Below are 19,159 nucleotides of genomic sequence, written 5' to 3' on the forward strand. Positions count from 1 at the left end.
TCCAGGCACTGGCTTGAAATGAATATGGAATAAAAGCAAGGCTTTTACCATCAGCACACCCAGGGCTGGATGCAGATTCCACAGAGCTGAGCAGCAGGTAGGTAACAATGTGAGAGACTAGAAAAATTGGAGAAAATACTATGGTCTTGGGGTTTGATATAAACCCATCTTTCTCCAGCGTGGAAATGGATGACACTGAAATTTTGGGGGAAAAATTTTGTCTGTCCCCACTCTGAGAAGAAACATATTTGTAGATCACCTTTCAAAAAATACTGGTTTTATCTTACTTTAATCCTTACATAGTTACACAGCCCAGGGATATGTACAGTAATTCTCTGATCTTGAGTTTTCCTCCATAATTTCTTTTTACATACAAGCTCACAATACTGATATTTAATTTTACCAACATTTTCTTATTTAGAGATAGGTCAAAAAGCACAGTATACACACCATTGCACAATACTTCCTCCAGTGCCACACCTATTGTCATTACAAAACAATCTTCATTTTGGAATAAATGTACCTTCCAGGACTTTTTATTGCTAACATAATTATGCACAGCTCATTTTCTAGTTCAAGAAGGGAAATAAACTGTTTCAATAAAAAAATAGCTACTGCTGATATTTTGATTTTTCCCAAGCTTCCCTTTTGTCTTCCCCTGAATACTTTTGTATTCTCCACAGCTCCTAGATATTTTGCATTCTATGCCAGGATAGTTTATCTCCAGATGTAATGAGATTTTTATAGTATGAGGAGATGCTTAAATCCCAATAATCCATCTCTCTCTCCCTCCTAGTGTGTCAAGAAAACCCAAATTAGAATTGTGAGACTACAGCAATTCTCTTTTTCAGAAAGGTTTTATACTGACAACAATTCAAGAACATTATTACCAAAATGTTTTATGTGGGGGATGAAATGCTGGATCCATATTTCCCTGATATGGAATACAACATATATTTTTAAATGTATGGACACAATGAATTTTACTATTACTATTTGATTAGAGCAGTTTAAAAAATCACCTTTGGAAACCATATCTGTTAAAAATCTCTTTGGGCCAAGAATGTCTAATAATGCACTAAAAATAACTTGCTATGCAATTATAAAGCACTTTAAAAAAATCAACTGAGTCAGTGTTTTTAAAATTTAACAGTACAGGAGATTTAACCTACAATTAAAAGTAACCTTACAAGTTTTCTCAAGGATTCTTCTGAACTTGTGTCAGGTTTCAATTTTTCCCTCACTTAGGTATTTTCAGGATATCTGCTGACTATCACACAAATTAGGATTCTTTTATTACCAGCCTTTCTGCCCACACCTCTCAAACAAAAAAAGTCACATCTGCACAAAGTGCATTAAGACCAGAAAAGACAGTGTTAGAGGAACAGGAGCATCACTTACCTCATCAGCAATCATACACCTAAATAAGAAACAAAAACAGGGAGGAAAAGCACAAATTAATACAAAATATAATATAAAAACCAATACTTACAAATTGTTTACTATAAATTTAAATTCTGGATTTACAGAACCAATTAAAGGAAAAAAAGGTGATTTAATTCCTCCAGATATCATCTACAAGAAGTGAATTTGTTATGAACTGAAAATAAGTACAACAATTATTCTAAAAATGTTTATTCAGTTTGCTGGCATTACTGCAGAACTTGCAATTTGCAAAACTGGATTTCTGCTTAGGTCCAGGGACTGATTAATTGTAATCATAAGAGACACTTCCAAGGCAAGAAGTGTATCTTCAATTTTCTTTTGTCTTTCAGAAACAGCAATGTTTTTGCTGCTTCATGATTAAGGATTATTTATATTTCAGATTGATTTTAAAAAATGTGCTTTCCAGAGCTGTCACATTTGTTTTGAAACAGAAGCAGACACTCCCTCTCCCCCACCAATTGTACCAACTAAAGTATTAGCAAATGAATTTGATTTTCTGCCCATTTTGGAATCACTTGGCAATGCCGCTCTGTGTAAAGACAATGACAACTCTGAGTCCCCAGTCATAAATAGTAGATTCTGTTCAGCATATTTATGTTTTATAAACATTAATTGCCATCTTTGAGATGAATTTCTTAAAGGTATTTTAACCACTCTGGGATTCTATTTGTACCCATTGCACTGTGTAACTCAAATATAGTGCTCCTTCTGTGAAAAAATGGGAAAGATCTTCCAGGTCTTAGTGTCTTTAACAAAATTTAACACAACAAGATATAAACATTCTGTATTTTGATCCTGAAAAATCTTTCCAAGTAATACAGAAGTGCTTTTTTAGTGGTAGCTACTCTGAAGTTAGTATAGCTGGCCAAAAACAATTAAATGTTTGATACTTTCTGAACCACAGTAAACTGCTGTTTGCTCACTCTGCCTGCCAGTATAAATTCCAGTGTCTACTAATTGCTGCAGTTTCTTTCAACTGAGGTAAAAAAATAATTCAAAATTAATTCTTATACAACTTCATTTTTATAAGCAACAAACTATCTATTTGTAATTGCTTTGCAACTTCCCCCCACCTCCCCAGCTGTTAGGGATGCAGCAAAGAAAACAAAGGAAGAAAATAAAATAAAACAAAGCCCCCAAGCCTGACAGATTTATAAAGGAATAAAAAGGCAAGAAGAGAATTATTTTCAGTGGCAACTCATGATTGTGGGGCCTTAATGTCTGTGATCTGCAGCTGGGCAAAGACATTTATTTGCAGATAACTAACACACAATTCTAATTTAAAAATAATGTCAGTTTTTGCTCAAAGACTGGGTTGTTGTTTTTTTTTCCCATTCAATACTCATTGTTAATTGCTTGAACTGAAGTTTACAAAACAAGTCTTTCTTTTTTGCAGATTCTTTGAGGCCAACTGCTTTCAGTACATTAATCCTGTTTTTAAAAAACAGTTTTGAGGCCTGAAATCAACTGGAATGCACAATAACCTACTGTTGCAGTAGTACTCCTTACACAAATGCAGCAAATGAGTAAGACTACAACTAACAGCTACAGAGCAGAGACAGCTCAAGAATAAATCACAGACCTTCTTCAACAATAAAGATTATTTATTGTAGGAATATCAGAGCTGAAGTACAAATATAGCAATAACCAAGTTGCATCTGGTAGCAAGAAAATGTGGTAAAGAGGACAGGAATAAAAGTATTCCTTGCCAACTTCTTCTGCAAATACAGTATTTCTCAGCAAATCAACTTCAACTTTAGTAGAATTGCATAAATAGTGAAATGTTAATTATGCCAGTTCAGACAAACATAAAAAGTGAGAACAGGTATGATCCTATTTCACTTTTCTTTGGCCTAGATGAACTATTTGGATGCTCCTTCTTCCCTTCAAACAAGCAAAGGATAACAAGGAAAAATGAAGAAATTCAGACTGATTTACAAATGGCTCTGACAATTAGAAACTGAATAGCAAATAAAAAACTACCAACTTTAAAAGTATGTCAACTACAGGAGCATGTTTTCCATAAAGCTAGATTTCTTCATTAGAGTGAAATGTAGTCACTTAAGCATTGATGACTTTATCTGCTGACGAATAAGAAATTGTTCTGCTTTTCTTTTTGCACTCATTTTCAGACTGTACTCATAAAATCTTTACTGCTATAGACTATCTCCTGTTTTCATGTCTATTAACTTCCACTGATTATCTCCTTAAGTTAAACTTCTTAAGTAGCAGCAACTTTAAAATATTTATAGACATAAACTCATCATTTTGTTGGTGGTAAATGAAGGAAAGTACAAAGTAGCTGCCATAATAATAATAACAATAATAATTTACCCATAATAACTCTGCAAACAGAGGTTACATTAAGTGATCAATACAGTTTTATCTTCCTCATTTCTGCAGTTCCAATAGAAATAGAGCCACAGAAACACCCCTATGCTTAAAGCTGGATATCTCTGGTGATATTTTGCTACTAAGTATTCACTCTCTTCTCCTACCCAATGATGAAATTGTTTAGTCATAAGTAGTTGGGATTTTCTTCCTGTACTGGCAACCCATCCATTTTTCAGCATTTAAAATCTGACCAGACACATCATGGATTGAGATCAATCAAGTGCACTAAATTGGTTTTAAAGCTCCAGTTAAGAGTTATCTGAATGTGTCAAGTCCTCTGTGATTATACAGTTAGTGACATGAATCACTGCTTGGATCCACATTGCTCAGACTCAAATTCCTGAAGTGCTACAGTTTTTTAATTGCTAATTATGCCAATTAATTAACATTATTGACACTCACACTTGACAAAATTTAAACACGGCACACAAGATTGAGTTTATGATACAGGTAGGAGTTAATGGAAGTGGAAATGGAGGATATTAAATTTATTTTATGCCATAAGGCATTTGAAAGCATTCATCTGTGTAGCTTTCACAGTTTTAATATAAGAATTCTAAAGATGTCTGTCTAATGCAGTTACAAAACATAAGAGGTCCAAATTACTTTCATTGGATTCTATGGCAATAAAAAACAGCTTATAGAGGAGAGGAAAATCATGAAATGTCTCCAGTTTATAATCACAACAATTAGATTTGAAGTGTAAAGAACTTCCCCATCTTTATAGCTCACATCACACAGAACTTATAAGATACCTAATAGTTAGTTGCACTAAGCTGCTAAAAAGCAATACTTTACATAATCTTAAAAATATGCAGCCTCTATTTAAAACAAACTTCAGTATGTTCTACATTACTGCAGTCAGACAAGCTGCCAACATGGACATAAAGGTTCCATGCTGTCAAAAGCAGAAGAAACAGATCTTCAGCTACATTGAAGGGACAAATATGTATTTTTGTTTCACATATTTTGACTGCAAGAAGACAGACTTCTTGTTCTCTGAAGTTCAATTAGTCATTTCCTCTCAACTGGTAGTTACCCAATCTGAGCTTCATCATTCATATCCCATCTGTTCATATGACACCTTAATAATAGCTCTATCCAAGAATATAAATCAGAGCTATGATACGCAGATTCATATCCTGTTAGAAGCTCAGCCCACATGGTCAAAAGTTTCAGAAAAGCATGGAAAAAAATCATTTGAGATGTCTCAGTAGCACTTACTCTCAGCAGCAAAGTCCAACCATGAAAAAAGCACCAGTCAATGGCAAATTCTTCCAGATTCTTTTGCATTTAATCTTTAAATGTTCCCCTTCTTCAGAGTGAATCCTGTGGCTTGTGTTTGAATCTCTGTCCATTCATCAAGGAAATCTGCTATTTTTTTTTCTAGCAGAAAGCAGCAGAATCTCATTGGGATGCACTGCACATGCTGCTACAACCTTGCTACTATTCATAACCCTTCTGCAGAGTAGGATTAACAATGGCCCTTGGGCACAGTAGGATCTTTCACAAATAAGAGGAACCATAGTTTGGGCCTCCACTAGACTGTAACAACCCCAGCATTTTGAGGTGTATTAGCCTGAAAATAAAACTACATTTTTCTTTTATCAAGCAAACACAAAGAGCTTTGAGTGATGATGCACCCTGGTGAGTGAACATGCCTGCTGTGCTGGTGCACCTGAGGTGCACACCGGTCCAAAGCCTTACTGCTCTCCACTGAAGAGAACAAATGCAAGCACCTGAGGCTGTACACAAACCCCAGCTTTCTCCTGGATGTAGAGAATCCCACAGTTGAAGGGACCACTCAAAGTTGGATGAGTCAGAACCCCAGAACCAGACTTTCAGTACTATCAGAATAGGCTTGGTACTTGATACCTTGTAAAGGTAACAAGCACCAGGCAAAGGTGCATTTATACCTCCTCACTACAGCAAACCTTGGAGAGAAACCTGAAGCAAGCAAAAAAACAGGCGAAGGAGCGAAGAAAGAAACCCAAAACTCCTGACAGAGCCCTCTGAAAGCTCTATCAGGAAAGCTCTGCCTTTAAAAAGATAAAAAGAATAATTTTTCAAAACTCAAAAAACACAGAAAGAGTTCCTGGTTGTGTTGATGTCAAGAAGATTGGAATCAGCTTCGCAAAGCAGAAGGACAAGCAGATCTTTAAAATTTTATGCAGATGAGTTCACTGGAGAAACAGAAGGAAACTGAGGCCAAGCTCATGTGGCATATGCCATAGAGCCATACAAAAATAGTCTGCATCAGAAGGTTAATGCTAACACAGTTTCATAAAATGAGTTTCAGGGAAGAACAAACATTTAAATGAAAATTATTTCTATTTCTGTACTTCTGGGTTACATTTGGGTCACCCTTTCAAAATGTCAGCACTACTAACCATGCAAACAATACAGCTAAAGTTTCTTCTATTAATTATGGCTACTGCATTAAGGTATTTTTGTAAAGAGAAAGAATCTCATTTTGAACTTTGCTCTTGGAGGAATATTGATTAACAACACACTGGAATTAAGGTCTCTACAACCAAGGATCCTACCGATTCAAACAGCTGGTGTTAGAGGTTTCTTGTAACTATAGAAATATTTGCAATAATATTCTCTTTAGAGAGTTGTGCTTCCTTACATGGTAGACTAAAAACTAAAGGGATACAGCAATCCAATACATCTGTTGCTTGCTTGTAAGGATAATTTAACTTTTTGATTGATTTTCAGAAGCTATTTATCCAGGAAAAACCACTAAGAACTGCAGGTAGCTTTTTCAGAACAAACTCCTTCCCTTTTAAATGCATTTTCAAAGGCAAACAGTCAAAGCTGTAGCACTTCATTTTTTAAAACAGTGAAAAATTTTGTTACTACTCAGGCAAATTAAAGCTGTTTTTTGTTAATGCAGGCTTTGGGACATGTTGTACAGAGGAAGCTTCAGTCTTTCTTTCACTGGTGTGGGTGTCCTGATATTCTTGGGATTCTCACCTACTCATGTGAGTCAGTTTTATATAACACTACAACATATAATTTACCTCCTACTCACAAGCCAACACTTCAGCACTAGCATCTCAACCAAGGGTTATTTAAGGAATCTGAACTTAGAACATTTTTATATAAAACTGCGCAAGCAACCATTACATTTGTGTGTCAGTAATCACAGCATGCAGTCCTAAAACTAGAACAAAGAGAGCTGACTCCCTTGCAACAATAATCAAGGGTGTTGCATCAAAAATAATGCTCCAGAAGATGTAAGATAAATCTTATCCTTGCTCCTAAACTACACTAGGTATTTAAAATCCCTAAGTATTAAAACCCCAACCTTTGATTTAAAATAAAATGCACTAAATTGCCACACGTGCATTGTTAATGATTCTGAAAAGGAGTGTAAAGGAGAATCATTGTGCTGTCTTATGCTTTTTTCCAACACTCCTCTACATGTGACTGAAAACCCCACCTAAAATGTTTTATTAGTATTTGAAAGCTCTCAGACCATGTGTTCTGGTATTTTAGCTTTGGCAAAGATGTGTGGAATAACACACAACAAAGTGGTCAAGTCAAAGGTTAAGCTCAGACATGTCAATAGGTTTTTAGAATATATTAATGGAACAGTTAGGTTAGAAAAACTTCCAGCCAAGAAGACACCCAGCAATGACAGTGAAAACTCCTCATCTATTCAGTCACTGGCTTCAGAGAGAAGTGGGTTCAGCAGGCGACTCAATGCAAGAAAACAGAATAGCTTCTACTATTTTCAGCTACTGATAATCGAGGCTGCCTTCCTTAGTGTGCAGTCTACTGGCTTTCAATGAAATGGAGATACTTATCACTACTTTCCCAATAAACTCTGCATTCCCTGGTGATCTGGGGTATTTTCCCTTGTGCTTATGTTCTTCCTCTCCTTCCAGCCTGCATTAAGTCAAGTCAGAATGTGACTCACACTCTTTTAAGACCTTATTTCTATTCACTCCCCTTAAAGTGACTTGTCTCAAATTCAGAACTGCTCCCTCCCCTTTGTCCTCTCCTGGGTGCTGTGGTTAAACACCAGCTTCTCATCATGGATTCCCACACTGCAAACCTTCCCTGCACACAGCTAACACCAATTTATTTCCCCTTCCCCCTCCTTTTATCACTGTTGACAACATACTACCCACACTTGTAATCTTTATCTCTCTTAGTCCTCCTCTTCCATTCTAACAAATTGTGCCCTGCATTTCTAAAATCTGCATTTTCTTCTCTATTCCTGCTGCTACAAGTCCACGTTTAAACCCAGGTAAATTCACATATTTCTACCTCTGGGCTTTTTCTATTCTTAAGTCTTCTTTTTTTCTTTTTCACCCCACATAGTTCCTCTCCTGAATTATACCCTAGATTCACTTACTGACAATGCATTTTTTGTTCTATTTGAATTGCTTCCCAGTTCTTCCAGCATCACTTCCAAACAAGCTTCCCTGGCTACGAAAGCTCTGCAGAATTTGGCTCAGTCTCTCATTCATACTTCCTGCATCTGAACCTCATTCTGTGAGCTAGCATCTTCATTTATTCATCCCTCTCTTCCTTGGCACTTCTCAAATGTGAGATGTACTCTGAATCATTACAAACCAACATCTTAAAAAAAAATGAAATCTTTCTTCAACCCTCAGAGCTGAAATGTATTAACTGTTTGATCCTTTCCATATTCACTAAATAGCAATCCCATTCTTGTTCCCCAGAGATTACTTCTGTGCTTTGTTCTCTAAGGCTGGAGATAACTGCTCACCTGTTATAATGCAGGTTTTAGGACCCACATTTATCACAAAATTGTAATAATTTTATACATCTGAATTGCTGAATATATTGGAATAAAAGATTATTTCTTTCTTACTCTAGTAAGAGACTTATGCCTTGTTTCAAACAGCTCTTTCAGGCTATCTAACTACAAACCACTGAGACTAAAGACAGAAATAAAAAAAAAGTTACAATTATTTTTCTTCCAGTCTGATCTCTGATGTCAAGTTCTACAAATAATGGAGACTCGTTGATGGCACTTGATGCTGCAAGCCACCAAGTACAAATTAAAATGTAATATTTGAAGAAATACTAATAGACATGTTAAAAAAAAAAAAGTGAAGGTAATTTTTTTTTCTAACATGCAAGTTTAAGTAATTTGGCTTTTATTGAAGTCAGTGTAACTGGGAAAAATTCAACAGTAGCCTGTAAAATATTTTTGTAAGTGTTCCTTTAAACGATGCAGCTGATTCTGAAAAAAATATCAGACAATGGTAAAAAGCAGTTGGTCTTGCATTTAATCACAACATCGACTTGCAGAAACCTATGACCTTTCAAACAAAGGACAGAAAAATTAGATATAGACAGTAAGAGATATATAGATAGGTAACTAGGCTTAGTGCTTCCAAATGGAATTGAAAGACAAATCTATTCTCTAATTCATAGCTACTACCAAAGATAAGAAACTGAAGAATAGAAATACACTGAAAGAGCAAATCAATCAGCAATCATGGATCAAAAATAACAAAGATAAAAGCAAAGTAAAACAAAAGCTCTGCTAACTTAAAAAGGCAATACAAGACAGAAAGCAACAATTGCATTGGATAGAAGGAGAAAGAAAGATTAATAGACAACATAAAACCCAGAAGCAAACTCAGTAATGACGACAAAAATAAGAGTGAAAGTGAAAAATAGTTATAGAAAAGTGTAAAACAAAAGGGTCTACTGCTCTAGCACGAACTGTGCATAGGAGTGCATGGACTGAACATATTTTCTCTTATTCCATCAGCTTCCAAAATCCAAAACTATAGCTTCCTTAGACACCCAACTCAAATGGAAATTATACCTTTCATACTACTCAATGGATAATACATCCATTATTAAATACATCCACAAGTTAAAGAAATTTGCGTAGAAATTTGCATAAGAATTTAAATAGGACTTATATCAGAAATTCCTCACCCTACAAAGGGCTGTGCCTGGGAATTCCAAACATTTCTATTTGTTTCCTGCCCAAGAGCTGCCATTTCTGTGGTCCAGCTGCTAAACCCTCAGCAGACTGTGTATGCTGTGCCTTTCTAGAAAGAATCTTTCAGCTGTGTTCATAAACTTCAAGGAAATTATGATTTGAACCTTTGGTGTTTTGGTCAACTTTGAAGATGGGAGAGAGGGAATTAATTTTTACAAAGACTTGTAATTTTTGAAGTAAAAGTCTGTTTTAATTAACAAAGAGATAACTATGTATTCTTCCTGTGTAACTTGATAGAGATCAGAGACTCAGTCAATGGGAAAAAGTACTATTTTAAAGTGTAGGCAACTGACTCAATATTATAACAGAGGACATTCACACTCTATTCTCTAATGTTTTCACTGCCATAATGGTTCTCTGTAGCCCATTATCCAAAACAATTAAACACTATAAAACTTTTTCTTGCTTTACATAGGGACTACCTAACAAAACAATTGCCCTTGCATTAAAACTGATGCATTAAAACATCTGTTCTTAATGGCAGATGTGAACTCTGCACATCCTGATATTGCCATCCATGCTCATTTTCTTTTTTTACTGTGTCTAACAGCATTAGGCCAGCATGTATGGGAAACTAAAAAATCATGTGCTCCTGAATATATAAGTTTATGTATTACCTCTCAAACTTACAGAGGAAACAAGACCACTCCTGTAAAACAGTTGGAGTTATAATGGAACTGCTTGTTACATGGGTGGTAAATATCTCCAAGTCCTCTTTTGCATCCAGCTTAAACAAATTGTTCTGCCAACATGCCTAGAAAGAAATATATCTGTGTGTCTGAAGGTATCATTTACAGATACCATCTACAAGACAAGCAATGCTAAATAATGATGCTTGCAAATCACATGCTGACAGTTTTTATTACAAAACTTGATAAAGCATTTAGTGAAATTCAGTAGCATGAGAGCTAAATTTCAAATATCAGCATGCCTCTTTTACAGTGTATTCAGGTGAACAAATTGTTTGTATTACTAGACAGACATCACACACTTCTGTAAAGACAGGATATAAAACAAGAATAGATGGTAAAAAGGATTGTGACTTTCCAAGTATGGACAAACAGCCGCAGTAAAAATCAGTAATAATCAAAGAGAGATGTGAGCTCAAATGAGATCGAATACCATCCTTATCAACACCATCGAGTCACTTGCCCATGTATCTCTGTATCTTGGATATTTTACCCAAACTTCCACCACTTCTTCCAGAACATTGTGCTTCAACACTGCCACCTCTACACTAACAGCTGGTGCTGCCACAGTTCTACCCTGACTTCTTAGGAAATGGGGATTTGTCCACATCTGCCCAAACATGACTAAGAAGCAGCAGAGAGCAGAGAATTGCTCACTTCCACCTCCCAACAGCACACATACATCTGCCCCCAACAATCCTCAGTATTTCCTAAGCCTATTGCTAACAGGTCACACTCCTGGAAGGGACAAGTTGGTTGTTTTATATTTAAGAAACAGTTCAAAGCACACACAAATAAATAAATACATATTATTGCTGTTTTTAGAAATAACTTACACCTTCACTGAAAGAAAATCACAAAAATGAAACACTTTTCATGGATGTAAGTTGTGTGCACGCAGCTTTTCTGCACATTAATGTTTGAGGCTACAGATAATGACTATAAATTGTATCCATCCCTAGGCAGCCATTCCAAAGTGCATGTCTGAAGAATAATCTCTAGTAAGGAATACGCAGCCCGTCAGTTATTCACCTTTAAGGCATGTTTGTGAGATAAAAGGTGTGTCAGCTTACACTGAAGCACACACTGTCTTGTTGGCTCTAGAATTGTCATTTCCTAGAAAAGTGTCAGGCAGTCTCTGTTAGATGAGAGAATGCCTTTGGAGTATCTACTGGAAAAGCCCTTGATTCATTTACCAATGAATCAAAAATACAAGCCACAACAGCATATTTATTTTATGCTTTGGGAAAGAGACAAGGGAATTAATAGCTCACTCCCAGCCCCTTCCATGCAAAAAATAAGAGTTTGTTCTAATAATAAATCCCTTTTCATGCTGGGTTCTTGTCTAATCTAAGATGATATTAATTGATTCTCTTCATCCAACACTTGCTCTACACTAGTTTCCTACCACTCCAGCAAAGCATGGAGTAAATGATGCCTGTGAAGGGAGTGCATAGCCTGGGGGAAGAAAAATGATGGGCAGAGATGCACATATTGCTCACTTCAAGCCCTATGCTTATATATTTTTTAAAATTAGGAAAGACACTTCTACAGAAAATATACCACTGGGAATACTGAAAGAAGGTTTAAATCATTATGGAGTACACAAAAGGGAAAGACTTCTGTGAGGCAAGGCCTGACAAACTAATAAGAAAATTCAGCTACAAGCACCAGAGGCTCTTGTTCTCTGTTCTGGGACAGGAAGAGATATAGATCTGCATGAGCAAGGGACAGATTTAAAAAATACTCCTTGGGAAAGTTTGACTTAACACACTTCATATAGAAGCTGGCTGAGAGTGTGCACACAATTCCTCAATATGACCCAGCTTACACACAGAGTTTACTGTGCCAAGCAGCAAGATTTCTTGCAGTCATGATGAACATTTTTTCATATGCATGTCACATGAAAACCGTCACTGCTGGGTTATGCAAAACTCTTGTTAGTGAAAGACTTAAAGAAAAAAACCCAACATAAACCCATAACCCTAATGAAAAAAAATAGAATTCCTTCTGTGACAGAATCATTAGACTAGGTATTCCAAACCTTTCTGAATACTTACTGCAGGCAACTGTTACTACTTCAACAAAAAGAAGAAAGAAACATCTGATAAAAATTTACCCAGTCCTACAGTGAAACTGCTTCCCAAGGAACCTCTATATTATAGAATAGCCTACAGAAGATTATGCCACTTTCAAATACATCCATTAGCCTACACTAATTAAATGTGTAGTTTCTTTAATTTTAATGGCTGCTGTTATTTCACTATTTGTATACACAAACATACACCTCAATTGCATATTCTATGGCAGCCAAGGGCTTTGGAATTATTAAATTCAACTCTCACACAGGCTTTGCTATTCTACCAAAGTCTTAGCTATCTATTAAAATTATATCCACCCATTCTCAGGCTGTGCAGCAAGAAAGTGACTGATATGGCTGGTGGTCATGAGCAGTTCATGCCAATTCAGCATAAAGCATATCAAATCTCAGGCTCTCATGTGAAGGGCTGGACTCATCTTTCTGTTCTGCCACTGAAACCGGCAGCATAAAACAGATGGTTTGGTCATTCCCTGAGACAGCACTGCTAAAGGGTTTTGGCCAAAGGAAAAGAATCAAAGAAAAAAAATGCAGAATTTTAATTGATTAAACGTTCCATATAATTCCAAGAACTGCTGATAAAAATTTCCTTTCTAATTTTTCACCTTTAGAGGGAAAGATGCACATTTCTTTTCCCCTGAGAACAACCACAAACATTAGCAAGCAACTCCCCTAGGCCCTAAGTCTCTCCTACTCAGCAAGATGCTGAAATAATCAGGAACTAATTTCATCCATCTTTCCCACACAGGCTACAGTAATTCTATTTGTGCCAGACCTCCCCAGCATCATTCCCTTCCAAAACAACAGCATACAGTGGTTTCACAGCTTTAGGCTGCAATTGCTCACATTTCCTAAAATTTCTAAATGTGGAAATAGCATTTCCCCTCTCCTTTCTCACCCTGTAACTCACTAACAGGCTCTTACTCAGCAAAATATTTCCAGCCTCTGCAGCATAAACTGTGTTTTTTGATTTACCAGGTACTTAATTGTTGAATGCCTACTCCATCAGCTGCTGCACTGGCTAACTGAGCACTCTGCAAGGCTTCTCCTGCTCTGCTGCTGCAGCTCAGTGAGCTCCAGAACACCCTGATTACACTCCAGAATTGTACCAAATTTAATACAGAAAACCACACAGATGCATCAGGATCTGTTAGTCATTCCCTTAACAGCTCTACCATGCCATTAAAAACTAAAGAATCAAATGTGAATTAACTTATTTTAGGAACTCTCTATTAACATAACAAAAATGATGGTCCTGCTGATATCAGCCTCCTTTTACATGAGAATTTTGATACTACAATTCTCTTTTGCATAATGCATTATTAAACCTCTTCATCCTCTGTGGAAGAAAACCCCACAACTCATTTTAAACCATGTTACCTTACAGTTTATGAAAGATTTCTGCAACATAAGTCACCTAAGACTGCTGGTATTGAATAACCTTTGTAAAAAATTATGTTTACCTAAAATAATTATTTTTAGCATCATATTCTTACAACTATAGAAACATACGTTTATTATTTTTCTACTTAATGTCTGCATACTTTATTTTCACATCTATTTTAGCATGTGATACACTAAGTTGAATACAATAATCTTACCTGCCACGTCTCTGAAGTGCAAATATGATGCCCTTTTCCTGAAAAGGAAGCAGCTTCTTTCTCAGTCTTTCAGGTAGGAAGGACAGCTTAGCATCAACATCCTCTAACTGAGAGACTTCGAGTGAAGGTGTTTCCTGGAGAGCACTGGCCATGCTGAACTAGAGGGAAACAAAAGAGAAAGAAGATATCTACATGGCAGAATAGAGGATAAAGCTTGATGGAACAATACTCATCACTTCATCTTGAAATAATCAATATCTACACAACTTTCCTTGAGTTTTGAGAATTGTCTCTGGAAAGCAGAAAGTTGTGCAGATGTGGAGGAAGAGTCCCTCACCTCAGTATTCATAAAATATTCTAAGTATTCCAGGAAGAAGAGGGCAGCATGTGTCTCTTCCTTTACACTATGAAATAATTATTTTAGCAAATACCTTATTCATGAAAGGAAGTTATTTGCCATTCAAATCAAACTTACTCATGGACACTGAAATATAACTCTTTTAGTACATTTTTCAGAAGATTTTTTACTTTTTTTACATTTTTTTTTCCAGGAAAAATTGATTATTCAACCTTCTGATGATGGAACTAACAGTCCTTTACATTTTTAATCCTAAAAATTAAATCAGAAAAAAAGGGGAAAATATGCCCACTTTGGCAGATGTGAAAAAAAAAAGAAAAAACGGTGAAGAACTTTATTTCCCTAAGAAAGAAATAATCTTAAACCACAGAACTAATCAATAAAAATTGTCATAGTGTGCTTAAAGGTGAAAAATGTGGATTCTTCATTCATTTTTGTTCAAGGGACAGTGTCAGAGCTGAAATACTCACTTTTGCCCTCTTTTAACTTCAGTAGACTTCAAGCAAACAAAAGCTTATAAAGCTCAGTAGCAGTGCACTAACTGAACACAAAGAAACAAACTTTTGCATCAAAACAGTACCTAATTATTTTGAATTCATGGCCTGTGTAAGGAGCCGGATTACCAGAGGAACAAAGAATGTCACCCAAAATAGGTTGCCTGGACTCTTATCAGCATCACTGGGTTTGATAGCAAAATTCTGAACTTGGAGCACTCAGGTTTTTTGATAGTGACTTATTTCTGAAGCAATTTGGAGGAAGTCAGATGTGATGCAAGGCATGAGCTATCATATTGACAAGAGGGATGTGCTGAGCTCTGTGGTCATTCACACCAAGGAGCCACAGGACTCAGTAAACTGCTTTTTGACACTCCCTGCTTGCAAGGTGAGATAGACCTGGGAACAATGTAAATGGCTGCAGTAAGCAATATTAGAAAATAGGATCAGCAGTTTGCAACACCTTCCTTCCATGGAGTCCAGGTGAGGAGGCAGAACAGGTAGATGAATTCAGGTGAAACCACAGCCACAGTGAAAGAACTGCACCTCTGTTCCTAAGGAATTCTGCTTATGAAGCTTTGGCTACAAAACCTGGTGTACACTATTCTGATGTGCTGTGGGATCACTGAGCCCCCTGCTCTGAATCCCTCACAGTCAATACTGTCTTAAAATCAGGGAGATATAAAGGAAAAGAACAGAGGACTAGAGAGCACAGCAAATATAAGTTATCAGGAATTTGTCACATCTGGAGGAAAAAAAAAAAGGAGCTGTCAGTACTGATGACAACAATGAGGAGAGGGAAAGGACAGGGAACGGGACCCGAATGTTCTGAAAATCCACAAAATGTTGTGGAATTCCAGAAAAATGAGGATTTTGGTGGATCTGTTAGTGGCATTGCCAGTCAGGCTAATGACATTCAGGCAGTCAGAAAATGATTAAGTGCTTTTTTGGTTACAGGATGAACTACAGGCACATCTACCAGGATACACATCAGGCATTCAGGGAAACATAAAAAATGCTGTGGATGAGCCTCCAGGCAAGTTCCATGACATTCCCATTGTGGAAGAGATGAACAGGGTAACACTGGAACTTCCAGGCATTCCTTCTTGGGCCTCCACTACCACTTCTACAAAGAAGGGATGTTCAAGCACAACCATGCTGACATACCATTCTGCTGGGCAGTGAGGGAAGAATAGTGAATTTAAATTTATAATACTGATCAACACACAAAAGTTGGGACATGAGCATTGCATTGACTGTGGCAATTTTTCCCCCATTTTCCTAAGTGGAATCTTTGGTACAGCTTTACAGAAACAATATTCCTATACCTCGGGCCTCTGGAGCCCTCAGCAGCAGATACAAATACTGTGATGAGTACCAGGCTCTTTCATGTATGTCCACCACAGAGCTTTGCTTAACAGAAGATGGAAAGCCCCTCTGTGCCCAAGACAAGCATTTCCTAGAAAAAAATAAAGCTCCAGTAAATAAATACCTGCTTCTGCTCTCAGTTGAGCAAACATGAATGTTTCAATTTTAACTGTTGGGAAAATAACCATAATCACTTCAGTTCTATCACAATATTTTCCACTGCATATTTTTTTCCTTTAGAAGTTAATGTATGCTACTTAAGACTGCTGGCAAACAAACAAAAACTGATTATTTTTGTAGAGCCACACGTCAAAAATGCTGCAGGATTGGTGGGCCCAACAAAGCTGTTCAACACTCAGCTCTGAGATTCACCTCTAAAGAAAATTTGTGACTCATTTTCTCTGATAATTTTCCATTCTATAAATGCAGAGATAATGATGTACTTGTGATCAGCCCCCTATATAGCTTGTTGTGAGTGACAATATGAGAATGAAATGTTAACATAATTAACTTTCTGTTGAACAAGATCATGACAAGATCCTTTCACTGAAACACTGAATAGGAACCATGCCGTTTCAGAAGCATAGATCTGAATTACAGGAGGCACATGAGTCATCAGTACATAGCAATACTACCCTGAAAAATGTTTCTGCATCAGTCATTAACAAGGTTAAAACTGACTTTGCAGATCTCAGAAAGCAGCAAAATAGAAAGCACTAACTTCCAGATATGTACCAGTTTTTGTTTAGTTTTTTTTCTCCAGGTGAATGATTGTATAAATGAATGGTGAATAATTACAGACTAGGTGAATAATCAAAGAACTCCACATGTAGTGAACAATGGCTATTAAAACAACATATACAATGACTGTGGCAGTGGTGATCATGTATGTTTTGAAACAGAGTACTTATGTACACACTGTAATAATGTCAAGAAATAAAAATAGTCTGTTCAAAAAAGAATTTAGTTTGTGTAGCAGATCAGTTTGTATCTGTTGTTCTAGTCATTGCAGATTTAGAAGATGTAAGGGGAGAGAGAAAGACCAGTGCATGTATTCTCTAACTACAACTTTTCATAGTTTTTTCTGTGTCCTTAATGTGCTGTAATACAGATCACATCGACCTTCCCACATCTCCAGATCGCCAGTTCTGGAACTTCATTTTTTTCAGACAAAATAGACCTAAAAGGTTTTGTGGTGGAGACCTAGCTTTTCATTCAGAGACTTCATTCAGCTGCACAAGCTTCACTAGGTGGCTTTGGAATGTCTCCAGAGAGGGAAAATCCATGAGCTCCCTGGGCAGCTGTTCCAGTGCTCTGCCATCTTTCTAAAGAAGTTCTCCCTCATGCTGAGGTGGAACTTCTGTTTCATTTTATGGCCATTGCTCCTCATCCTGCTGATGGGCACCACTGCAAACAGTCTGGCACCATCCTGTTGGCATCTGTCTTTGAGATATTAATGTGCATTAATGAGATCCCCTCTCAGTCTTGTCTTCTCCAGACTAAACAGGTCCTGCTCCCGCAGTCTCTCCCCATAAGATGCTCGAGACCCCTCACCACCTTGTGGCCTCCGCTGGACTCTCTTCAGTAGCTCTTGTCTTTCTTGTTCTGAGAAGCCACCAGTGGGATAACAAGGAATTGAAAGTCTACCCATCAGAACACAGCATTTTAAAGAACACTACAAGAGAAAGCAATCAGATGGAGCAAAGGACACCACACAGTTCTTCAGCATAGAACAGTTTTTCCACAGGCCGCTGTACTATGCTGGAGGGAAGCGCACACCTCAACACCTGCCTGGGGGCAAGTTTTTTATTTTACTTACGCAAGTCCCTGCAGCTGCAATCGCAGAAGTACCTGAGCGCACAATGCGACGACCCAGCAGGAGCAACCGCAAGAAGTGAAACCTGTCACAAACACGGGCTGGGGACAAACAGCAGTCACCTGGCAGCTGGTCCCCGGCTGGCGACCGACCCCGAGCGCGTCCCACCCCGGGCACCCCCTCACGGCCGCGGGCTCCGCGCTCGAACGGCCGCCGGGAAGTGACGCATGACCAGAGGTCGCGGACGGGAAGCGCTTTTGGGCCCGGGAACCGCTTTTTCCTTATTTTTTTCTGACTTCTCCGTCCTTCTTGCCCCTGGCCCCGCTTCCCCAGGAACGAGTTAAAAATCATCTTCCCACCCGGCCGTGCCTCGTGCTGGTCCCTGATCCGCTGGAACGGGCGGGCTGAGGGAGCCGGAGGGGCGGGAAGGAGGAAGCGGGCTGGGAACGGAGGGAAGGCGAGGATGGCGCTCTAAGGGCCGGGCTGGACGGGGCAGTGCCGCCGGCTCTCGGGGTTGGGAAGAACAATGAAGGCCGGGGCGAGGAGCCGGGAGAGCGAGAGGTTGGGCGGACAAGCCCCAACTACAGATCCCAGCCTGCCCCGCCAGCGTGCGGGCGCCGTGCGACTGCGGGAGCGCTGGCGCGGGGAACCCAGCGGAACCGGGGAGGTGCTGCTCGGGATACACCTCAGGCCCGGGACCAAGGGAGCAGCTCAAGCGCGGGTGAAGGGAAATCGGCCAGAGCACGGAGCGAAGGCCGGGCAGACCCCGCACTGCCACAGCCGCGGGGTCGCTCCGTCTGCCCGCGGCCATGGGCTGCACGCAGGGGGCGGGTCTTGCGGTGCCGGTGCGCCGCTCTTACTGGTGCTCACGGTTGTCTGTCAAGGCGGCCG

The 19,159-nt window shown here is 38.4% G+C and overlaps 1 protein-coding gene across 6 annotated transcripts in view; it reads right to left on the reverse strand.

Annotated features, from left to right (window-relative positions):
- ZRANB3 (zinc finger RANBP2-type containing 3) overlaps nt 1-18,355 on the reverse strand; it is a 48,385-nt gene extending 30,030 nt beyond the window's left edge. For 4 of the 6 annotated variants that reach the window (XM_053948060.1, XM_053948058.1, XM_053948062.1 and 1 more), the window contains exons 1-3: nt 18,272-18,355; nt 14,233-14,390; nt 1,402-1,420 (exon numbers count right to left, since the gene is read on the reverse strand). In XM_053948060.1, coding sequence (XP_053804035.1) covers nt 1,402-1,420; nt 14,233-14,384 — 171 coding nt within the window. In that variant the 5' untranslated portion in view covers nt 14,385-14,390; nt 18,272-18,355. Of the gene's footprint in view, nt 1-1,401; nt 1,421-14,232; nt 14,391-16,412; nt 16,468-18,271 lie in introns of those variants that run through there. The other 2 variants (XM_053948056.1, XM_053948061.1) reach the window with 2 other exon arrangements.
- Between the last annotated feature and the right edge of the window lie 804 nt (nt 18,356-19,159).

Source organism: Vidua chalybeata, chromosome 7 (genome assembly GCF_026979565.1).
Source record: "Vidua chalybeata isolate OUT-0048 chromosome 7, bVidCha1 merged haplotype, whole genome shotgun sequence".
Taxonomy (NCBI): Eukaryota; Metazoa; Chordata; class Aves; order Passeriformes; family Viduidae; genus Vidua; species Vidua chalybeata.